The sequence below is a fragment of the Mesocricetus auratus genome, unplaced genomic scaffold, assembly GCF_017639785.1.
Source record: "Mesocricetus auratus isolate SY011 unplaced genomic scaffold, BCM_Maur_2.0 Super-Scaffold_100691, whole genome shotgun sequence".
NCBI classification, from domain to species: domain Eukaryota; kingdom Metazoa; phylum Chordata; class Mammalia; order Rodentia; family Cricetidae; genus Mesocricetus; species Mesocricetus auratus.
In genome coordinates this window covers 45,485,012-45,509,839 of record NW_024429267.1, presented here as the reverse complement: position 1 = coordinate 45,509,839, position 24,828 = coordinate 45,485,012, and the positions used below count along the sequence as shown (strand labels likewise).

The following is a 24,828-nucleotide window of genomic DNA, read 5'->3' as shown; positions in this document are numbered from 1 at the left end:
TATCCCTCAGTGGCTGAACCCCGCTTTGAGCTCACAGCACATGTCCTGGAACACTCTGCTCCTCAGCCTGGAACAGTATCTCTTCAGTGGCCAGGTCCTCTTCCCCCTCTCCAGGCCTCTGTATACACACCCACACCATCGGCTCAGTGAAGCCCACCTTAACTTCATCTTAAAATACAATCTCTCCTCCAGCAGCAACTGGTCTCCATTCCTCCTGGAGGGTCACTGTTTTAACTAGCCATTTTCTCCTCTGTAAATGCTTCTGCCTTGGGCTGTGAGCCCCAAGGGTAGATGTTCCAGATCTCTGGCCTGGAGGAACAGGTCCTCGACTGAGCAAATACACTTCCCCAGAGGTCAGCTGACCTCCCAGGGGTGCTGCTCCGGCCTGTGCGTGGCCAGCTCTAGGCACGCACAAATGAAGGCTGCCCCAGAACCAGCCCAGGAGGCCCTCCTTCCCCCTGGTTCCTCTCTGGATGAATTATTAAGGCTCATTTATGATGGGCCTGCCCAGGCCGGTGGCTTCCCTGCATAATTCATGGCTCTCCCAGAAGGGTGGTGTGCTGGCACAGACACTTCTTCCAGGAAGCAAGAAGAAAGTGCCGAGGAACAGCGCAGACGGGGACTGTCCTCCACTCTGTCGCCCTGCTCCCAAATGAAGGCCACCCAGTGCCTTCATCTACCCTTTGGCCCATGGTGCTTTCTCATGTCTACTTCGGTTCTGGTGCCCTGAGCAGAAGTATATTGGCTTCATGCAAGCACACATACTCTCCTGTCTGTGCCTCAGTTTCCCATCTGTAGGCTGGTAAGTTTGGGCCACACGAGTGGTTTTCAACAGCCCTGGCAGCGGGACCTTTTATTTTCCAGCTAAATTCTATGCAGAGCCCCAGCATCTTGTCTAGCACTGAACTTTAGCTTCCCTGCAGTGTGCTGAGAAAGTCCTGGTATGTGTGTGTGTGACTTATAGCTCATTGCAGAAGGGTAGGGTCTGGAATCCTTTCCTGAGGTCCTGAAAATGCCAGCAACTTCCCTGGTGGCTGAGGCTCATGAATGCCAGCAGCTAGGTGTCAAGCATCATTGTTTGTGAAGTTCCCAATCCCAAACTGGGACTCAACAGTGAGCACTAACCACTTACGGAGTAACTTCGGCCTTGGGGCAGGACAGAGGGCTCCAGCCATAGTTACAGAAGTAGGTTATCTGTCATAGGCTCCCTGGGCCCTCAGTTACCTGCCCCAGGCACTGCCTGCCCCCTCTTCTGGTACATTCCCTATAGTCAGACCCTGCCCAGACCCATTTCACAAACTGAGAAGCTATGCCCCTCAAATGAGCTCTGCTTTCTGGCTGTGTTCCTCCTCCGTCTGACTCAGTCATCTTTAACAGAAAGCCCTCTTGGATTTCCCTCACCACCACCCTTGGGTGCCTAGCCAGGTGGTGCGATGGAGTAGCCTAGCCAGTCTCAGAAGGTAAGAGCAGGTCTGAGACACCTGTAGAAGTCACCAAATGAGTCAGGAGCAGCACATGTGTGACACCCTCCCATCCCAGCTCCAGCCAGTAGCTAAAGCCTCCGCAGGGGCGTCGGGACAGACCCCACCCACATTTCACCAGCCACTCTGGTCAGAGTCTGTGACTCACCAGTCCCCTCCTGCATGTCTGTCCCTCCCCCAGTATGCGTCAACTCCTCACTGAGCTACAAATAGGTGTCCCCCGCTTGTCCTCAATGTGGTTTCATGCCTCGAGGAGGGCAGAGACCCCACTCAAGATCCTTTGTTCCTCCATAGTTCCTAGGCCGCCTGAAGACCTTCAGATACAGAGAATCCAGGCCAAGACATCAGCGGCCAACCTATCAGGACAGCTCTGCTTCCTGGCTGTGTTCCTCCTCCATCTGACTCAGTCATCTCTAACAGAAAGCCCTCTTGGATTTCCCTCACCACCACCCCGTACAAATCCACAGTTTTCACCATGTTTTAACAAGTCTCACATTAAATTGAGACTGCAGCCTGGGTCCATAACCATCCTTCTGGAGCACAGCTTAGAGCCAGGCAAAGATCTGGGAAGATCTGGGAACAGATATTTCTGGTACCTGGTCTAACCTCCTCCCTCTGCAGTGTGAGAGAGGCTGGGGAAGGGGGCGCTGGGAGAGAGGCTTCACCCTCAGCAAACACTCAAACACACAGGAAATAGGGGTGTAAAGCACCCACTGTGTGCTAGGTGCTCTCTGTGGTTGCTACCAAGAGAAACAGCCAGGTGCAAACCAATTCATCCCCACTTCAGTCATACACACTGAGGCCTGGAGAGTCAGGGCAACTTGCCCAAGACTATGCAGCCAGTTTGTACAATCAGACAGAATTTGAACCTGGTAAAGTCTGGCCTCGGAGTCCTGGCCTTGCCCTGAAACTACAGACATCCCTACCTTCACGGTGGTTTTCAATAGCCAAAATCAGGGAAAGGGGGCAGGTAAAGGCCATCCTTCTTTGTTTACCTTTTCCACTCCTGCGGGAGGGACTGTTGCCTCTGAAACCCAGTCAAAGCTGAGCTCTATAGAGAAGTCATTCCTCATATCCCAGCAGAAGTATGGGGCTACAGAGTGCTGTCTCAGTTCCTCCAAACCCCACCTGAGGGGCCTGAGCCAAATAGGAGCAGAAGAACCACTTCCTCTGAGATTTGTTTCCAACTTCTGCAAGTAAGCCAAGCCACCAGCATGCGCACACAGCCTGCCAGGCCAGTTCGTGACTTGGGAGCTCAATGGGATTCTCCCTCTGAGAACCAAGGTGCTTCACAGCGGCAAAGAGAGAGGGGCTTCACATGGGTCCCCCTTCCTCTGCATCCCTAAAGAAGTGACCAGGCAGAGAGGAATCTCTTTGCCTGATGAACCCATACTGTCCCTCAGGGTTGACTCCATGACAGGTAAGAAGGTGAACCAGCAGACCTCAATCCTGACAAGATAGCCTACAGGTATCTTCAACCTCTGCAAACTCCCAACTAGCTGTTTCATTCTTCATTCACCATTCATCCATCCATTCAGATGCCAGTGAGCACCTACCTGAGAGCTTGGAATTCAAGCGAGGCAGGAAGACATCTGACTGTGATTGGTGGGCGTGGTGAGTGGAGGGAAGAGGAGCCCTGCAAGCCTGAGGGTCAAGATGCACCGTTAGGAGTCTGACCTTAGCCTGGGTCAGGTCGGGATAGTTCCACTGAGCTGGAGGGAAGTCTACACACAGGGCATAGCCTTGCAAAGCTGCGAGTGAGCTCTGCAGAGTGACACTCTATGAGTACCAAGCAGGCTGCTCCCACACCAAAACTGCAGGAGTCCAACCCTCAAAGCATAACAGTGGCAGCTCCCAACAACAAGGTGTTAGGAAAACAGACATAAGCAAAGGGTGGTGAACTCAGGAGTCTAGAGCAGGACTCTAGAGCAGGACTCTACTCAATTCCTGGTACTCAGTCTAGTCAGGACCTCTCTCCAGAGATGCCTGCTACTCTGTGTATAGCAGGAAGCTAGGCCATCTGAGTTGGGAGGAAGGGAGAACAGACTGGTAAGGACTACGTGTCTATGGACTCCACAGAACACAAACCTGTGCCCATCACAACTGGTCCCTGCTGTTCAGTCTGTTGGCCCATGCTCTGTGTAAGTGTATGAGTGTGTGAGTATGTGTTCTCTGTGTAGCCTTCGCTATCCTAGAACTCTGGATTAAAGGCCTGCACCACCACCACCACCAGGTGAGCTCATGCATTTTCAACATTGTAGCTGATTCTCCACAACTAGTATCCTAATTCAATAGGTACTGAGGCTTGGTCCAGGTACCAGAGGCTGGTTAAAATTTTGTACATAGTTGAGGGTGACCTTGAACTTCAGAGCCTCCTGGAATTACACTATGTCCAGTTTAGGCAGTGCTGGGACTTGAACTCAGAACCTTGCACATTCTAGACAAGCACTCTACTAACTGAGCTACACTCACAGGCCACAGCCAGAGCGTTATTACCCTCTATAGTCTTTACCCTGCTGCCCCACCATCAGACCCTCTTACTGTCAGAAGGGCCATAAGACTTTTTATCATTTCTGGTATTTTTTTTTCTTACTCTCTGGTGTCCTATGCAAACCCCCTCTGTGGGCTTCTAGGGATCCACAGTTATATCAAAAAGGGGCTTCATGGGCCACCCAGAGGCCCCACTTCCTAAGGCATCTCCAGGATGGTGGTCAGGCAGAGAGGAGCTACATGCCATCAAAACACCACCTGTTGAGGAGAGGCCTAAATGACTGATAAAAATCACATCCAATTCCCTTTAAAGATGAAGGAACCAAGGCACCAAATGACTGGAACTCTGTAACTTAAGAGGCAGATCTTGTGATTCCTCAGTTCCTCTCCACCCCAGTCCTTGTCCCTGCACATAGTAGGTATGCACATCAAGGACAACAAAAACAAAGCTACAGGTCCCTCCAGATGGGCACATGGAGTCTCCACTCTGCTTCAATTTAGAGTAATGGCCTCATCTGTACGCCACCAGTCTGGAAATCACCTGTGAAATATATTTCTCCCGGCAGTAGCTCAGGAACCATGTAAATCACTCGATTTAATGGCCTCTGGGATTGTTCCCTGCCACCCACTTCCCAGAAGCTCTGTGCTAGGAAACTGGGGCTGTGGGGCAGCGGCTGGCTGGCCCCAGTGGTATGGCCTGGTCTCCTAAGGCATTCTAGACACTGGGAGGCATTGCCCAAGGGGGCAGCAGTATCTAAGACAAGCCTGCCAGGGGGTTCAGCACCTGGGGCTGGAGCCAGGTACAAGGCAACCTCGCTCAGATTCTACCCTTTCTTCCTGCCTGGCCCTGCAACAATAGCTTATCTTCAGTGGAAGGTGGGTCTGTGTGATCTTCCAGAGCCTCCATGACCCCAAATGAGGGAAGTTCAGGGCCCCTGGAATGGCCAGAGACAATGGGTGGCCTGGAGTATGATGTCTCTACATTCCCTGGATATTCCATGACGCATGGGCCGTTCGGGTATCATTTGTTCAGCTACACACGCATGTACTTCACTGCCCATCTTCCCCACAGACTAGGAGCTCCTGAGAGCAGGGACCCAGTAAGGCCAACGCATAGAGAGGGTGTGGGGAGTGGGCAGTTCTAGTTTAGGGAAGGCAGTTCTAGGAGGCGGGTCTAGAGGACAAGCAGTCAGGAAGTGTTCCACAGGGCAAGTATCACTGCTGTACAGGATGGACGGAGTGGGGCAGCCTTCTCAGGAGGCAAGGACATCCCCCTAGGAAATGTGTAGGGATGTGGGAACAGCATGGGCTCTTAACCATGGTCGGGGCAACTCCCTGGAGCAAGCCCACCATCCCCCTCACCTTTGTCAAGCAGAATGGGTATTTACTTTCCTACCTCTCCCCTGGGCCACAGTTCTCCACGTTGGCTAATCTGGGCTCTAGTTCTGGTGTGGGGATGCAGCTCGGTTGTGAGGGTGTTTATCCAGCACGTAAGACGCCCTGGGTTTGGTCCCCTGCGACACATAAACCTGATGTCATGGTGCATGCCTGTAATCCCAGCGCTTGAATCTGGAAGCAGGAGAATGGGAAGTTCAAGGTCATTCTTAGCTACATAGTAGATCTGAAGCTTGAAGCCAGCCTGGGCTACCTCGCCTCTAAATAAATAAGTAAGCAAAAAAGGAAAACGTGGATGTCCTGCCTCCACATTAAATGTGACAGTCCTATGGGTCTCTGGCCTCCTTTTCACCCTCAGGGAAGCCACGGCAACAAAATCACAGGAAGACAGGGGTACAAATTGTACTCTAGCAACAGCCAAAACAGGCCCATGGGAGGCCCCATCCCAAACCACAGATAAGCCTGCTTCAACCTCCATAGACATGACCAGTTCGGCCCTGGGACAACCTGTGCAGATCATAAGCTACTTGTTCTGCAAACATTTATGGAGTACTTGAGAGGCATAATCAGTGGCCCTGAGCACACAGCCTTGATGGACACATACGGGAAGAAGCGTGTATTGAAGTATCCTGGGATGTCCATGACCCTCATGGGAAGATACAGGAGGTTTCAGAGGATGGTGACGCCTCACCAAGCACTAAGAAACAAGCACGCATTACCTGGGCCACACATGGGTTTTTTGGGGGGCTGATTGGATCCTCTGAAGCCCTTCTCAACTCTCCCCATCTTCATAGTAGGTGGAAGGCAGGATCTGGTACCCTATCGGGCAGAGATCCTCTCCAGTGCTAACCTCAGCCCACCCCTGTGCCTACCAGAAGATGCCTCCTGGACAGTGGGCACAGACGGCGGATATACAGATGAGGTGGCAAAGGGGTATCTTCACCAGCTGCAGGATTATTGCTCTGAAAGGGCCTGGGAACGGTGAGGCCCCTGAGGCTCGGAGGAGGGACACAGAGGGCTTGTGCAGACTCCCACAGTCAGCTGGGCGGGAATGTGGCTAAAACGGGACAGGAGGGAAAGGGCAGAGGGATTCCTGAGTTGCCCAAGTCCTGGGTGTTTCTGGGCCGTCCTGACTAATTTAAATAATTGGATGTGCTGCCTCACTCCCTGCTGCTGGCTGCAACCTCGGGACGATAGAAAGGTAGAGGTGGAGGTGGGAGATAAGGACTGAGCCTTGACAGCTCTTCTCTACTCCACATGGACCCTGGATACAATGCCACCAACTCCCAGCAGGGGTCAGAAGTAGGTGTGACACAGGAGGCCTGTAGTGGACAGACAGGCTCTAGGCTGTGCCCTGGAGAGGTCATATCCTCCCCTTTCTGAACCCCAGGAAGCTCTAGAGGGCCATACCCCCATGCAGCAGGTGGGGATTAATGACCAGAGGGGCACCCTAACCCAGGAGCCAGAAAGAGCCCAGGGTGCCCAACTCAGACCAAGGACTGGTTCAATGAAGATCCCAGAGGGAAATGGGAAGGTAGGTACCGGGTCATGGGAACACAGCTGTGTGGATTTTATCACTCATCGGGAGAGCCAAGCAACAATACCTCAGTCTTCCCACAGTGACCAGGCACAAATACAGTCCCACTATAGGCATAAGTATAGCCCTTCCTGAAGCTGGCCCCTTCTAAGATGAAGGGGAAGTCTCACAGAAAGTGTGCAGTAAAGTTTAGGTCTTCCCCATGGCCATGGCCACGGATACTTATGGCAGCCCATTGAAGCAGGCCAGCTGCTTGGCTCCACAGAGGCAGGATATGCCTCTCTGCCAATGACTTGATAATGTCCAGCAGTCTCCCACTGCCCAGGACAGCTTGCCCTCGCCTTGACAGAGAAATAGAAGTGGCCTGAATGACCTCCTCCAGGTCATGACTGGCCAACCTCAACTGGCACAGTGTTGCACATCGATGAGTTGGGGCCTAGGTTTTGCCTCAACTGCTAGAAAGCTCAAGCATGGTCTCTTAGGACTCGGTTTCTCCACATGTATCTCATAGGCGTTAAACTAGACAAGCTAGCACAACAAGTGCCACTGACCCACAGCTATCCTGTAGAAGCAGAGTTGTCCTACTGGGTCCTCTAATCTCTGAGATGCCGCCATCTCCAGGGCTGCTCCAGGCCCAGAGAGAAAGCCCCCATGACAAACCCACCAAGGTTTGCATCAGAGCGGGTCAGCCCTTACAGATGGCCATGTATGATGAGATAACATGGATGTTACAGTGACACCCCAAAGTCCTGCGGCTAGAGGCTGCCTGGAGCTACATGGGCAGTGTGTGAGCGCTTGGTGCTGAGTGCAGAGTGGGAACTCGGACACACCCCTTGCCGTCTCTGAGCCTTGCCGAGAGCCTCCCTTTTCTCTTGTGTGAAACAGGGTATCTGTGAACTGCCCTCCTTGGACAGCATGTATGGAATACACTACCAGAGCCCAGCTCTCAAAAGCTGAAGTTGTGGGTCAAATAACTACTTCCTTGTTTTCTTGACTATGTCCTCCCGTTTCCCTCCTCTCCTGCTTTCTTAGCTCCTGCCCTCTCTCTCTTGGCTAACTATGTAGCAGCCACTGTCTCCCTACCCTCCATCAAGCTAGCCTTCTTGCTAACAGAACCCAAACCTGCAGAATCTCCACCTCCAGCCTCAAGGTGACCCCATCCTCAGCTCAAGGGTAAATCCTGATTAGCCTGAACCAATCACATTGCGCCTTCTCCGTTGCCAGCGATTGGTTTAGAGTGGGCATGTGACCCAGTGCTAGCCAATGAAGTGTAAGGGGAAGTAGGCTAGGGGCCTCATAGGCAAGGTTTCCTATCCTCTTAGAGAAACCTAGAGGAACTGTTTCCTGTTCTATGCATAAAGAGTGGGTCTGATATGACGCCTGGAGCTGTGGCAGCCGTCTTGTTGCCATTAGGGAAGATGACCAAAACAGTCAGCCATACCGGAAGTAAGGGCAGCCAGGCAGAGCACAGGAGAAGCCTGGCTCTCACCGACAGCTTTTACTTATCAACCTCTGACTCCTTATCAGAGGAGGAAAGGCCTAACCACAGGGGAGAACCTCCTCCTGGGGTTCCCAAGGTGTGCACAGGAACAACCTTGTCTCCTCATCTCCGTAGGCAAACACATCCCACGCACTCCGTGTCCAAGGTGGTAACAGTCAGCACCATCCCTCCTCCTCCTAGCGCTGGCCCAGGTGTAGGATTATAGGAGAGACACACAGAGTGGAGGGGCACCATTCAGGAAGGCTCATCAGGCCAGCACTGGGGCCGGAAGTCTGGGTGGAGTCAGGAGTCAGGGAGGCCAGGAGCCTATAGGACCTGCAAATGGTTCTACCTGCATATGGTATTCCCAGGGCTAGTGGCAACCCAGGCAAAGATCTGAATTCCGGGCTGGAGTGTAGGTCACAGCTACTCCCCATGAAGGAACATGCGGTGGAGGGGAAGTGGTCCCGAGAAAGAAGGCGAGCCCACCCAGCCCCTGCTCGCAGAGAGGACGGAGAAAGGTCCTTCTGTGAAGGCTCTGCGTGCATGGCAGCCGTTCTGACAGCGCCTTCACATTTCTAATAACTGAAGTTGGGGGCAGGGCCAGAGTGGGGTGCTTTGCTGTTTGTTTGTCGGAGCTGATGGCAGCACCAAGCCTGACCTTTAAGGCTTCAAATGCAGCATTTCAGGCAGCGCCAGCGGGAGAACGCAGTTGCGGAAGGAAGCTATCAAGACTGAAATGCCACGTCAGGCTGGAAACTCGAGGCAGAGCAGGGGCTTCTACCTGTCTGAGGAGCACGCCCATCTCTCAGCACCCACCCTCCTGCCTAGTGGCAAAGATGTCCTTCCCAAGGAGACCCAGGGACATCAGTGTCAAGGTCTGCCCTCACTCCCATCCCCTAATCAGGATTTTGGAGTATCACCTTATAAAGGCATTCTGCTTTAAGTTCATCCAAGGAGATCCCAAAAGCTCCCTTACCCCAGGCCACAGATATGGCTATTTAAGACAAATGATTGCATGTCCCAGTATGCAGATGGCTGTGTGGGAAGTCACCCTTCAAGCTGCATGCACTGAGACCTAGCTCACAACATCAATGTGGCGTCTGAAGGTTTACTTCCCTCTCCTTGGGCCCAGGTTTCCTTGCTTATGAGTTCAGGACATGTGACTCTCCTGGAGCTTCTGTGGCTGTGTCCCTACTAAGTCCAGGAAGCATGCAAGGCCCAGAGTGCCCATCTGGCTTCGCCCAGGTTCCATGACCCTTTAAAACCGCTCCCTGCCCAACAGGCTCCTGACCCTGTGGTAGGCACCTCTGTCCTTCCTTACAGAAGTCCCTTCTCAAAGTGCCCAGAACCTTAGGCCACCCTGCCTCCCAACTCACAGACTTTGAGAATGCCAGGAAAGTTACACTGTTGTTCTCTCAGACATCAGGACCTGTACAGCCTTAAGGCCAGTGCCCTAATGTGGGGTACCAGGACAGTCAATCTCATAAAGATGCAGCACACAAAAATTCATCCTTGAATCTCCCTAGAGACACTGAACAGAGCACACAGGGTCTGACGCTGAATGGTGACAGCTGACTGCATGGGCATCTTGCATTGGGCAGGGACCCCAAAACCTGCTGCAGGTGCTCCGTGCCCTTCACTGTGCAAATGAGAAGTGTGCAGAGAGGGAAACCCACCAGCCCAAGGTCACACAGCAAAAGTCTTCCAGTTTGCCAGAACCCTGACCTCCTCCATGTGACCCCTACAGACTTTCAGGGCTAGTGCAAAGCCACCCCGCTTCTCAAGTCCTCACAGAGCTCCTCAGAGTCCCAAGTCCTCCAGTGAATCTAAATACCATTCAGTTTGTAGAGATCTAAATTCCGAGGACACAGCCTCTGTGTGTTTTCTTCGCAGACTGTCATCCTGCCAGTTGGTAGGTGATCAAACTTTCTGGTTCAGCCTTGACGCAGGCTGTTCCTGACATAAGAGTTTGCAAAACACTGGTCTTCGCAAGCAGGGGCTTTGTTTCCCACTGCCAGCATTCGCCCACCACATTCTGGCATCCGCATCAAAGGCAGGTACAGAAGGTGGGCACTGGAACACATTCTGGCTGCAGAGATAAACTGCTGTGTGCCCGCACCATACACACACACAGCGGCACACATGCCCACACTTGAGTTCATATGTGCCGGTATACATATACCTGCTTGTGTGTGTTTACAAACACGTATGCACACACACATATATATACCTACACATGTGCACAGGAACACCAGGCTAGCACAAATATGCCTACACACATGCCTACTCGAAGGCACACAAAAGGTGTGTAAACAAGTTATGATGTATATCCAACACATGTGCCAAGTCACACATGAACACACAGGTGTAGACAATCCTACCTATAAGTTTACATATTCACCCAGGCCAAGGTAAGGGCCCAATATAACAGGAAAGCTCCAGAAGCCGTAACTGGGTCCAGGCACCTATAGAACCTGACTGAATACTGGATGCTATAGGTAAGGGCGCAGGTGTACTCAGGGCGGGCACAGCTACACTCGAGCATCCTTCTAGATCCAGGGACTGGAAGAAGGTCTATGCCTCATATCCATGCCATCCTGACTCTAGGAGTTGGCACAGAGGCTTCCAAACCCAGAGAAGCCTAGTTAAGTACCCAAGGTCATGAAGCTGTGTGTGTGGAGGGGTGACACTCTCAGGGGCACACTAAGAAAGGATGGGGCATCTACTGGGGAAGCAAGGGGCGGGATCTAAGGGAATTGACGGGAGAGTGACAGGGTATGTGTCTCCTTCCCTGTTCCCTTTGTTTGATGAGCATCATTTTTAAGTGGGGGGAGGTGGTTAATGACCAGCAAGACAGATTTCCTCTATCCTCCTTCTCTGCTAAACAATTAGGCTAATCAGAGCCCAAAGTGGGTCAGTCAGAAGCCAAGAGGCTCCAAGGCACCCAAGGAACTAGGCCCAGACAACCTCACGCACACAGAGAGCGGGCAGGTTGGGGGAGGTCCTGCTTCACCCCTGGTAGAAAGGAGTGTGGAAAGGAGCTGGAAGGCAGAGCCCCATTCTTGTCTTCCTAGAGTGCTGGAATGTCAGAGTCAAAAGAGGAAACCGAGGGAGGAGCTCTGTCCAAGGTCATCAGAGAAGGCTGGGCTGGGTTTGCTCTTAACAGAGGCACCCCAATCCCTCCCCCATCACAACTAAGCAGGTCTCCTAGTACAAGAGGCTGCATTCCCGTCAGACTCAGTCATCAGCACCAGGAGACAAAGAGAATTAGACCGGACCAGACAGGTAAGGAAGTACATGGGGGCATGGGGGACAGCAGGACAGGACAGGGGACACGATCAGCGGTGAAGACAACCACATGCATCTGATGTCTCATGGGGACAGGGTAGGACCTGCGTAAGGTCATGCTCAATCTGTGTGCATCCAAAGGACAGAACTCTTGATTCCTTAAGGACATCCCAAGAAACCTGTGGGGACTTCAGAAGCCTTTACAGGCATTTGAGTCTCAGTGGTCATCTGTACTGACACCCTCCACACCCCTGAGGTCCTTAGCGACACTAATGCAAAAGGCTCTTTAGGTTACAAAAGACAAAAGAGAAAGAGAAAAGGGGAAGGTAAAAAATAAATTTAAAAAGAAAAGCATAAACCACACATGCACATCCCTTCGGGAATATGAATATTGATTCTGTAACTTCTTGTTTAGACAGTGAGCACATGGAAAAATAAACCTGAGATGAAAAGAATCTTCTCGGCAAGTTGCAGGCCTGCATCTATGATGGAAAACTCTTCACCATCACCTAGGGGACTTCAGGACCCTCCCAGGCTTAGGGCCCAATCACCAGGGACACAGATAAAGGGTTCCCAGGCAATTTTGGAATAAGTTGGGGGCAGGAAGTGAGAAAGGACCTTTCTCAGAAAGAGACCATTCCCATTCCATAGGCAACGCTGCCCTGCAGGGCCCAGGCCTGTTAGCTTTGACTCCTAACCCTGCAGGCAACCTCTGAATAACAACAGGCCCTCAAGAACCTACAGTCAGATACCCTAACCCCACCTGTTGTGTCCAGACATTGCAAACGCCTCAAGCACCTGGAAGGTCGGAGTCTTCTGAAGTTCTATGGGCTTGGTAAAATAGCTGAGAGGCTCCAACTTCATATATGCATTAAAACCCAGGTTCTACCCCACTCTCTGACCTTTCTTTCCAGAGTCATCATAGAATGTGGAAATGAAATCACCCCACCACCCTCACACACACACACACACACTGCTGCTCAGTTACCCTACCCGGCAGGGTTTGCCACAATTAAAGCACCGGGACAAGGGCAACCCTGGGTTGTGGGGCATTCTATGATGGTCAGCATGCACACACGGAGGAGGACTGGAAGGGCAACCCCTCAGGCTTGCAGAAGACCCAAAAGAGAAAAGAAGGACAAAGCAGGCAAGGTCACGTGAGTGGGGTGGGGGAGGGGCTTTCACCCACTTCCCACATCCTCAGCCTTTTCGTTTTCTTCCTAAAGACTTGAGTTTTTAGCTCCTCTCCCCACTTTCTGGACCCCTGTCCAGACAGATGTCCTCAGGCACTTGGCAGGGAGGTTACATATCTGACAGAACAATGCTCTCTCAGTCCTTACAGGAAATGTGGGCTTTGGGCAGGCCTTTCCATCTTCCTGGGCCTCAGTATCCCAGTCTGGAGGAAGGCCATGACAAGGGTTCTGAGGACAAGCTGGTAACTAACAGAGGAGAGCCTCCATCCTGGGCTCAGTGAGGGGAGTCCACCTTCACCCCTGCCACATCCTCCACCACCAGTCACCAATGATGGTGGGACGGGGGGGGGGGGGGGGCGGGGGGCAAAGTAGAGACAAGAAGGAAGTTAGTGTTGGGCGTGGTAGCACATGACTTTAATCCCAGAACTCAAGAGGCCACACTGTGCTACATAATGAGACTATGTCTCAATAAACAAATATATATATATTTTAAAGCTAACAGTTAACCGGTGTGGGGGGCACTGTGAGACACAGGCAGCTGGCGTCCCACAGCCATGACTTGTGAACTTAATGCAGATATGAGCAGCCACTGCCTTGGTGCCCAGGAGAGTTGTCCCTGCCCACTAGAGGCTGCCCTTCCCCCGTCGGCTCTCCTCTACCGGCCTCTTAAGATGACATTATTTCAGTACGGGAAATCAAGGCAAGGTCATCTCAAAAAAAGAGAGGGTCAGGTCTAGAGGCCCAAATGGAGCATGCAAGGCTGACACTGACACCCAGCACGCCTCCAATCCGTGTCCTCTGAGAGGCTGGCAGTGTCCGCTGTAGACATCCGAGGTGCTAAGAGCTGGTCGTGTCTACCTGTACTCAAGTAGAGGGGAGAAGGAGGCATTGCCTGCTGAAGGCTCACCTGGTCTACTTGAGGGGCCGGGCTCTCCCTGGGGACTTGTGTGCAGCGAGGGATCTGGAAGAAGACTGGCCCTTCAAATTACGAAGGTGCCCATTTTAAAGTGGGCTTCTTCCCTTCTCAGGAGGTTAGCCTAACATTTCTGGGCAGGAGGAGCAGTCTAATAAAAGTAGAGTACAGAGGGCAACCAAAGGTCTCCCCCAGGCCCTCGGCACCAGGAGGGGTGCAGGCACCTGGCAGTGCTGCATCCTACTGATAGCAGCAGCAGGCCTGGAAGCCTCACCCCCTCCCTCCTGCGAAAGCTTGCGCAGGTTGTTGGAAAGAGTGGGGACCCACACATGTAATGTTGCCTCCCACCAATAGGGAGAGCCACAGGGAGGTAGAGACCTACTCTGAAGCCCAGACAGACACGCGTCACCCACCATTAACCATAGCTAGACTGACGCATGCCCTGTCATGGGCACCGCTCCCCATTTGCCCGCTCAGGAGAGAAGCATTTATGTACTCTGGCAGACGTTAATTTGTTGGGGGTACAAACCCTTCAGGGCCCCTCACTGCTCCTCACCCATGCCAGAGAAAGGAAGGCACCAAACCTACTCCATTACTAGAGCAGAGCTGGGGTAACAGGTGAAGCCAGGCAGGTGGATCCTCTGGCCACTCCATACAGCACTTGACCAGTACTCCACTGAGCAGGGGAGAGTGACGCCCAGGGTACTGCAGAAGAGGGTACAGGGACCCAACAGAAAAGGCAGGCAGACCAGGGTGGGCACAGAGAGAGAGAGAGAGAGAGAGAGAGAGAGAGAGAGAGAGAGAGAGAGAGAGAGAGAGAGAGAGAGAGAGAGAGAGAGAGAGAGAGAGAGAGAGAGAGAGCCCCCAAAGCTGGAGTGTGGGTGCAACAAAGAGGGACAGAAAATATATCAAGGCTTCCAGCAGCAATGACCGACTCTCACCAGCACACTGACTGGTCTGAGCACCGGGGTGGGCATAAATGGGAACCGCAGGAAACAGGTAAAAGGGAGTGTGTGCTGTAGTAGGATTCCATCCCCCGACACAAGAATACACACACCCGTGCATGGCACATGTATCTGAAAGCCCGATTCAGATCCAGGTGGAGTGACAGAGAGTCCCATCCTCCCTCCAGTGGCAACCCCTCTGCCCTTTGCAATCTAATGGCTTGGTTCATTTCACCCGATGGCAGACAGCCATGCTGCCAGAGCGATAACGGCCACCAGATCCTGAGCCTGCATTTGATTAAAACCACGCAGTTTGAAAAGCTGGGCCCCTTCCCACAGCTCCACACCCAGGAGGGTATTCTTCACCACTGAGGGCCCTCCCCACGGAAGGCTTGTTCCGTGTGTCCCCAGTGCCCACGGGGCTGACAGTCCTACTTTCCATCTTGAGAATCCACCTGTATCAGTGTCCTCCGAGGCTAACCACTCTGACCCAAGAAAAGGTCCAGAGACACCACCCGGCCCCGAGCAACCCCACAGAGCCCTGTAGCCCAGCGGCAGCCTCGGCCTTTTATGTCCGTTTAACAGTTTATGCAGTCACTGGGAGGGGTCCACAAGAGCCCCCCTCCTCCTCCAAGGACCAATGGATATCTGCATCCACGGGACCAGGGCAGCTGAAGGGCGCCGCCTGTCAGAGCAAATCTGCTTCGATGTCACACATTTGTCACCTCTCACTAGACCCCAGAGCTCCACAGGCCCTGCTCTACCCTCTACTTTCATCCCCTAATTATGGCTTATAAGACATGTCCCAAGCCCTCGAATTAACTCCAACTACATCAATAAGAGCAGAGTGTCCGTCTGGAAACGAGTGGCTGTAGTCACACCCTGCTCAACATCCTCTGGCTGAGGACAGAGGGACAGGTGTACACTTTTATCAGGGTTTTACATTGTCCTAGAGGAGACTCAGGAAGGGCCCACAGTCATGGGAAGCATTGAGCGATGCAGGGAAGGGGAGAGAGGTCAGAAGACACAGAAAGAAATGACTACTTAAACCTTCACTTGAGCTGGGAAAGAAACAGCTAGGAAAGAAAAAAATGTGTCTTGGCTTTGAGGGAAAAAGAACAATAAAAAATGCTTTTGCTGTTTTTAAACACTGTAGTTTCAATCCAGGCTTATCACAGCAAATGAAAGACAATAACACAGCCCACCAACCCCTGAACTTCCCTGCACTCCCCCACTCACTCGTTGAAAAATCCAGACAGCTGACAGAGGACACGTCTGTGAGCACCTGTAATTTGCCAACTGATCACCCGCCTGAGCACGGCCAGGCTGTGTGAGGAGAGCGATGACAGAGAGAGGACAAGGAGACAGACTCAGAGCAGGGCTTCATCCGAGTTTGTCTTTTCCTCATCTGGGAGAACCTACCAGCTGGAGTAGACAGGTTCTGTGGCAGAACCAGGGGCTCCTACCCAAGGGCAGAACCACTCTTATGACGCAGACTAGTCAGTCTCTTTCCTGGGACCAGACCCTTCCTCTCATGCCCAAACGTGGGCCAGGACACTCGTGAAGAGTCCAGGGACAGGTGGCCCCTCAAAGCCAGTGACAGAAAACAGAAGCACGGTGGTTGCCATGCCCCAAAGGGGTGTCTGGACACTGGCATATGGCTGGGGCATGGTGTCAAGAAACAGATGTTGTCCTAAAGGCCACATGCAGAGTACCCACTCCCTATCCAAACACATCTGCCCGACTTTGTCAGCTCCTGGGGAAGGCTCGGAGGCTCGGATGGACCATATGCACCAGCAGAAATTGGCAGAACCTGGAAATGCTCTTACCCTGTTAGTGGCAGGAGTGACAGTGTCAGCATCAGGGGCAGGCAGGGTCCTCCCATCATTCACCTTCTGACCTAACCCCAGCACCTTCACCTTCTTATTGAGCTCTCCAGGGATGCCCCCTTAGGTGGGCGGCCAAGAGCAGGTGACATTGACCACATCAAGAAGACATCTCTGCATCCAGCACCCCTCCACACAAACACTAAAGGAAAAGGCCCAAGAAGATGTCTGACCCACGTCTGACTCTAAAGCGCTAGGTTCCCACCAGGGATAAGGCACAGGGCAGATGCAAGGCTCCAAGTCTACTGGGCAGGGGTCGCTGGCCATTCTCTCAACCAACCCCAAGATCTTCTATTACTAGGACAGTGGCAGGAGTATCAGCTGACAGACTTGAACAGCCCCCCGTCCCCCCCCCCGATCCCTAGGCTTGAAGATTTTTTTGCTCTGTCCCGTTGGGGGTGGGGGCGGTCTATGGGAAGCAGGGGCACCGCAAGGAAGTTTCGCGACGCAGCCAGAAGCTCCGGGACCCTGGCTGCCAGCCCACGGGGGTTTGTAGACGCCACCTTCAGTTGCAGCATGCCACGGGACCCAGAGCCCCCCCGCCCTGACACCAGGCGCGAGGAGGGGCAGATGCTGGTTGAGGGGCGCAGGGGAGCGCGGGGCTCCGCAGGGTCCCGCGGCTGGCCGAGGCCACTTACGTGTGCTGCTGGGGGAAGCTGTAGGCAGAGGCGCCGGGGGCGGTGAGCAGCGGTAAAAGCAGCAGTGGCGGCAGCAATAGCAAGAGCAGCCGTGCGGGCCCGGACGCTGGGCCCCGGAGGTCAGGGAAGGGCCGGGGGCCGTGGCCGGGCCAGGGGCGCGCGGTTCGCACCGGGCCGGGCCAAGAAGAGCCGCAGGTCCGAGCCGGCACCGCCATGTTTCCATTCAAGATGCGGCGCCGCGGGGAGGGGGGGGGGGGACGGCGGCGGCGGCGGGATGGGGGGGTGTTCGGGCGGCGGGCTGCGGGCTGCGGGCTGCAAGCCGGCCTCTTCTCCACCTCCCTCTCCACGCGGGGCCTCCGGGGCTGCACTGGCCGCAGCGCCTCTGCGGGCTGCGCGCAACGATCTCCCCGCCGCGCTGGCTCCAAGCGCTTTGAGCGCCTGGCCCGGGACCTGCGCTCAAATAGCGGCCGCCGCCAACCTGCCGGCGCCGCCCTCCCCAGTCGCTTCCTCCCTCCCTCCCTCTCTCCCTCTCTCCCTCTCTCTCTCTTCTCGGCCGGCCCGCCTCCGCGCGCCCCCGCCGCGGCCACGCGCCCGCCTGTGCCCGCGCGCCCCTCGTCCCCGTTCACCCCCGAGTCTGCCCTACTGGCTCGTGCAGCCGATCCGAGTCCGGGCTCGCGAGTCCTGCGTCCCAGCAGCTGTCCGAGCGTCCAATGTACGTCCCCGCCCCCGCACCCCCTCCCAATTCAAACCCTGGAACACCCCTCTGCCCCGTGAGTGGGAACTCTACTAGGCAATCGCAAATACGACTCTTCTGGGGCTCGACCTTCAACAGGCTTAAGGCCTGGAGTCACAGGTTTAATGGTGGAATGGCAGGCTTCTGCCGACTAGAGAGGAGGGTGGCAGTGCTGTCCCACCCACGGTAACTCGAGCGGGGAATGGGGGCCTTGCACTTCCAACCCTTAGTAGAAAAAAATGATTTTGGTTCTTCTAGTTCCTTGGAAGGGAATTTGGGTGGCAGAACACCTCTGCTCGTGCTTTGCTCTACTTTACAGCCAAGGCAACGTGTGCAAGGGAGCCCAAGTCTCAGCTCCCTGGTCAGACTAGTCTAGAGCCAGGGAGCCCATCCCAGCACAGTCCATTCATTTCCGTCCTAGTGACCCTGGCATAAGGATAAGGTTTGTGTAGCGTTCAGTTCCTCAGCTTGTGGGCCACCTTCTCAGAGTCCGCCTTTTTTCTTAGGAATACTCCTGTAGGTCCTCGGCGTCATTTCCAGGATATGGGAGGAACGGGGGTGAGTGTCCTGGTAGCAGAAGCACTCGCAGTTGGGAAGAGCATCTCACGGAACTGCTGCATTTGGCCCTGGAGGCCCACGCTGCCCCACCCTTGCCCCGCCCCCGGCCCGCACTGATGAGAATATTCCCTGACAGCCTGACACAGGGCTGGACCCCTTTACCAGTAGCTGCTAACAAATTCTGCCAAACATGGAATTAAGGAGTTCTTAACTGCTGTTGGGTAGCTCAGTTCAGAGGTGCCCAGGGACTTCAGCCTCGTGCCTGGGTAGGTTAGCTATCATTTACCCGGAGGAGAGTTTTCAGAGAGAGAAGAGATCAGTGGCCTCTGGACTGAAGGGCACAGAGGTGGTGGAGACACAGGACAGCCTTTGCTTGATTTTCAACCCTGCTGTGGGCTTCCTATTCTTGCCCCTCTCTTATACCTTAGGACTTGACAAAGGAACAGCCTTCTTCTTTTCTGAGTGAAGTTTCAGGGCCAAGTTGACAATATGCTGAAAATCATGAGGCCCCATCAAGGATATCAAAGGGGGCCAGATGTCCTGAGCTCCAACTAGTTCCTGGGATCTGATGGACAGGAAGGGCCTAGTGAACTATGGGAGGCTACATCAAGACAGCTTTGCGGGGAGACAAGCAGGGGCCTCACTGAGCCAGATGTGTGAGTGTGTCAAATTCCCACTGCTCCTTTTCCCCAGCTCCGGGCAGGGCAGTCTGGAGTGTCCTGCACTTGAGTCAGTCAGCCTAGGCTAAGCATCCCCCTCCTAACCTGCTGACACTCGCTTCTGACATCTGTATCCCTCACATGCAGGGAGGACCGGCCTGGGATGTCCTCCCCCACTCATTTGCTGGACAAATCACCATTCGGCCCAAAGGATCCAACTCCCTTTGGGTTTCCTGCACAGGCTGGGTACTTTCCCAAGGCAGACTCTGCAATGTCCTGACACATGTCAGGGACACCCTGCTTGACCTTTGACACAAAGATGGGAGTGCTATCCTCGGAGAGAACCCGGGCCATCAAGCACCTGGGGCCAGACAGTTCGGCAGTGAGCGCTGGAGGTTGGGCATTTTAGTCTCAGCCTCCGCAGATGTGCACCTAATTGAGGCCGCTGGCGCTGAGGGAAAGGCGGGAGATTTTGGTTGACAGGCCGTTAAAGGAAGACAAATAAGGACGGGCGGTAATTAAGAGTAAATGGGTAGTAAGAGTTTACACATTCCAACTTTGGAGGCTTACAATATCCCCAGCCTCCTGGCAGCTGGCTCCAGCCACAGGTTAAGATCTGGGGAGGAGAAATTGTGACTTACCAGAGAGTAAGATGTCCACAGCAGGCAGATGGGTTCAGCAGGAGATGCCTAGCACCACCCACCTGACCAAGGTGACTATCCTGAAAGGTGTGGTAGGGGCATGCAACATTGCAGTCAGCAGAAAGGGACCGATTCTTGCCATGGACCTGTCCATGTCCATGCCCACAGGAGGCTTAGTATCCAGAGAGACTGACAGAGTTTTATGGAGAACCTACTATGTGCCAAGGAGGCTCTAGGCTCAGCCATACCACCCAAGGGAAGAGGAAACCCATCATGAGTATTTGCTACGCCAGGACAGCAAGGTTCCTACCCCAGACTTCCCCACTTGTGCCTCAAGCCCACAGGCTGGACAGCAGCCTGCTCAGTGAAAGCTGCCCTGTGGCCTTACTCCTGCAGTCTCCCTGCAACATGCTCTTTCACCTCTACCATCTGGACCAGGATATTCAAGAGTCCATCAAACCACCTATGCCAGGAAGTACTCCTAGAGCAGCCCTTCACAACTGGATGGGCCTCCCCATCTCTCCTGCTCCCTCTACACACACACACACACACACACACACACACACACACACACACACACACACACAGCTTCTGCTTTGGGGTCTGAAACACATCTATACTCCCTACTCTCGTCAAGTTGGACCTAAAGTTCTCTATCTAGTTCCTGCCACGGTTGTGGTCATTTGGGAGGACAAAGAAATCTGGGCATAAAAAAAATCCAACAGGTGGCAGGTTATGGAGCCCAAGAACTATGCCCAGAAAATGTAGTCTGACCTGGGAGTGAGGTGAATCAACCTTGGCAGCAGGCGCTATGGATTATGTAGACATGTCTACTCTGCCTATGTCTTCATCCACCTGGAGCCAAAGGTGAGCTTCATCTAACAGTAGTAGCCTCGAAATCCAAAGCATGTAATATCCTTATGGTAAGACTCAGAGTGTAGCAAGTGCTTAGTGAAGGAAAACACAGGATTCACACATCCCCTAGGAAGGGCAGGCCCTACACCGAGGCAAGTGGAAGCTTCCTTGAACAGGAGGAGAGATTCCAGCTCAGCCTCGCAAGGCCAGCAGGGATGTGCTCCCCAAATGCCCTAGTCTAAGCATGGTGCAGATGAACTGCAGCCTCCATATGTCACCAGAAGGTGGCTCCACCTCTGAGAGCATTGAAAATATTTCCCCTGCGATGGATCCTAAGAGACTTGAACCATCACTTGGGCCCAGGAGTTCATGACCAACCTGGACAACATAATGAGCTCCTGTACCAAAAAATAAACAAAACCCAAAACAAAACAACCTTTAAATATCCTCAGTGAAACTGCTAACGTTTGCTGTAATAGATGAGAAAGGAAGAGTTTAACCCTTTGACCTGCACATTAAAGTTAGGGCCGAATCCTGACCTACAGACCGTCAGAGTCCATAGTATCTTCTTTGACAGAAGGGGAAACTGAGGTCCAGAGAGTGGAAGAAAGCAACCTAAAGCCACCCATATGTTAGTGAAAGTCTGGATGTGGAGCTCTGAGACCCGAGATGGTGTTTTTATCCCAGCTCTGTCTCCCACCACAAAGAAGGAGGTCACAGCCTCACACCTGACTTTGACGTGCTCATCCTGGCCTCTGAAATCAGGGAAAAACCAGTCCTAGTTGGGGGCCCACGGGAGAGCAAGAACTTTTTCTCCTGCAATGGCAACTGCCTACTTAGATTGCCATTATCACTGGGGTCACTGAACTCAGATCACCTGCTCAAGTGGAGAGCACTGGTTAATTAGGTAGATCCCAGCTTCTATAAGAGGCTTGAGCCATGGTTCCTGGGAACTCCCTACTTAGCAGGGGAACACCACACACAGGAAAGATATGATAGACACCTCAAGCATGCATGACGAGAAAAAAAAGCACATAATCAAACAGGGCATGTGATTCCTCAGCTCTGCCAGGTCCAGGCAGTCAGGAAAGGTCTCCTTAAGTGGCAGGGAAGAACTTGGGTGGCTGGCAGACAGGCTGCATAAAGGCCTGGGGTTGGACTGGGCTGGACTCTTTCTCCAGGGAAAGTATTATAGGTAACCAAGAATGAGCTCCTGGCAGAAGCAGGAAGATGGACAGTGTGGTCTCCTGGACAGCATGAGGTGAACATGATAAGATGTCAAGGCAGGCTGTTTACCATTGTACCAGGACTCCAGGACCCTGGGTAGCCTCATCCATAAAGAAGAAAAGTAAAAATATGTCAATCACTGTGTGAGCTTAGGGAAAGCGGTGTCTACACTGCTTCAGTTGCTTGTAACTGGGCTCCTCCAGACAGACATGGCTACACAATTAGAGAGCTCCTGTCTTGGCTGTGTAGACCTACAGCAGGAGTTCCTCCATAAGATCTGGGCCAACCTGATCATGTTGCAGATGTGGAAACTGAGGCTCAGGGAAAGGTGTGCTCATCCGGGGGCTCAGTAAACAGAAAGATGCAAGGCCCAGGCTAGATGTGGCTCAGTGATACAGTGTTTCTTTGTCATACCCAGGCCCCGAGTTCAACCCCCACGCCAGAGAGAGAGAGAGAGAGGGAGAGAGAGAGACACACAGACAGACAGACAGAGAGACAGAGAGAGAGAGAGAGAGAGAGAGAGAGAGAGAGAGAGAGAGAGAGAGAGAGAGAGATCCTAGACTGGTGCTTGGGTTCTGTCCTCTTTGCCTCCTTCCCAGTTTGAGTCCATAGGAGGACATTGACTAAAATGTCTGCCAGTGTGGGAAGGGCCTTGGCCCCATCGCTGGTCCCACTGCTGTGGCAGAAATGCTAGATGCTGGTCTTGCTTACTTCCCTCAGACCTTCATCCCACCCTGGCAGGAGAAAATGAGGACAAATAAAAGAGAGAAATTGTCCCCTCAGCAGAGCATTAGGTGTCTGAATGGTTTTCGAATAAATAAAAGTCTCCTCAGAGCCCCCGGCCAGGGCTGACAGCAGCTCTAACTCTCCACAAGATGTGTTTTTTTGCCTCCAGGTGAAGTGAAGGGTGTCGATGGTAGGCTAAATCAGGCTTTGATAGAGGCAGCCTTTTATCACTGCCCAACACCCCATCAGCGCCTTCGCCCAGTGGCCACAGCAAATTGCCCCCTCTGCTAGCTGCCCCTCCATGCCCATCAGAAGAGGGTGAGGGGCAGGTGCTGTCCCCATAAAGGGTAGGAAATACAGTTCTGGGAAGAACTGTGTCCTGACCAGGATGCTAGCTAGCATCCAGTCAGTAATTTTGGAAATGGTTTGTTCCTAACTTGCTCATTTGGCAAGTGTAGAAATTGAGGCAAAAAAAAAAAAAAACCTTGACAAATTGGTCAATGAAGCCAACAGGCCAGGAATGCATCGCCTGCACAGCATGTCAGGAGTGAGAGAGCCACTTCCTAAAAGGGGTCTCTCTGAGGCAGAACCACACCTCACACCAACCACCCTCCCCTTGGTACCAGAGAAAGGTACCGAGTATGGGGCAAGATGGTGGCCCACACCTCTAATCCCAGGACTCAGGAAGCAGAGGCAGGTGGATTTTTGTGAGTTTGAAGCCAATCTGGTCTACATAATGAGTTCTAGCCAGACCTGGCAGAATGAAAACCTGCCAGGGTGGGGGTGGGGGATAAGAGGGAGAAAAAAAGAACAGGAAAGAAAAGCTCCAGCATGACTATTCTAAGTACCAACGTACGGAGGTTGAACTCAAGGATGTGAGATCTCCAGTGATAGATTGGGGGAGTGCTCCGAGGAAGTTCCTAAGACTGTCTGCTTCCTCTGCTGGAAGTGGCTGTTGGCTTTTCTTAGTCAGTCCCTTAGTGAATTGACCTCCCCGAGAGCCAGGTAAGGGGAGAGCAACACCACATCCCGCCATTACCCCATTTAACTGACGATGCTGAGAGATGCGGGCAGCATCTCATTTGTTGAGCACTGGAGAAGGATGTGGCTAGAGGCTTCTCTTTTGATTCTGGAGGGCAAGTTGAGGCTGTGCAAGATGGCAGCATGGCTAGTAGGAGCATTGTGTTGTGAAACGTTGTAGCCAGCCCTGCCCAATTTTTGAGGTCCTTACTTCCTGAGGGGGGGGGTGGTACTGCATCCTTTTAAACCAGTAACTATTCATGCCTCCCTAGTAAGGTCAGGAGGAGCTGTCCTCTGCCAGAGTCACAGTCCCACTTGCAGACTCCACCTCTATCCCTGGCTAAAGGGAGGTAACAGGGAAGGAGGAAGAAGGAGACATGTGACCGTTCCCGAGTGGCTGGAGTGCCCTCTTAGTCAGGGTCTGTTGTCCCTGAAGCCATCAACTTCACACATACTCCAAGAGAACTTAGGGTTCTTGTTGTTAGCACTTCGTCAAGCCCTCTTAAGAACAAAGTATTTTCTAGCGGGAGTTCAGGGGAAACATTGTTGCTGTTGCTGTTCAGCATTGAACAAGAGCCTTGTGCCTATTAGGCAAGTGTTCCAGCATTGAGCTACATCCCCAATTAACAATGAATTCTTCAATGACGCTGATCCAAGAAGGGATTGTTAGAACAGGGTCTGCAGGAGAAGGTCATGCCACATTAGAGACTACTCTGTTAACTAGGGGACTTGATGGAATCCGAGTAGCACCCAAGAGAAATGGGTCTGTCAGGACAGGTTGCGGGGCCAGAAGTTCCGATTCTTCAGGCTACACAAAGGGGCAAAGCCAACAGGGCTGGTGCTCTCTGGGCATGGAAACACACTTCCCACCCCACCTGCTGGCTGGCAGTAGAGTCCATTTTGGCAAATGGAACATGCCATGCGGCTTGAGTGGCGGGAAACAGGAGGAATGAGAGTAGCCCATCTAAGAAAGGGGGAAAGGTCAGGGCCTTAGGAGTAGGCTGGCTGACAGAAGGGCGCTGTGATCCGAAGCACATAGCTACTTCAGAAGGTATAGTGTCCGGAAGAGGAGATTGTTCAGGGTACCTGCCCAGGAATAATTATGGATTGCAAGAATTCTGGGTCCCACCTTACCTGTATCCAGTATGTGGTCAGAGAGGA

At 53.1% G+C, this 24,828-nt stretch overlaps 1 protein-coding gene across 8 annotated transcripts in view; it reads right to left on the bottom strand.

The window, feature by feature from the left end:
- Cacna2d2 (calcium voltage-gated channel auxiliary subunit alpha2delta 2) overlaps positions 1-17,493 on the bottom strand; it is a 130,526-nt gene extending 113,033 nt beyond the window's left edge. For 7 of the 8 annotated variants that reach the window (XM_040739814.1, XM_040739813.1, XM_040739815.1 and 4 more), the window contains exon 1: positions 17,249-17,492. In XM_040739814.1, coding sequence (XP_040595748.1) covers positions 17,249-17,463 — 215 coding nt within the window. In that variant the 5' untranslated portion in view covers positions 17,464-17,492. Of the gene's footprint in view, positions 1-17,248 lie in introns of all 8 variants that reach the window. The other variant, XM_040739812.1, reaches the window with a different exon arrangement.
- Between the last annotated feature and the right edge of the window lie 7,335 nt (positions 17,494-24,828).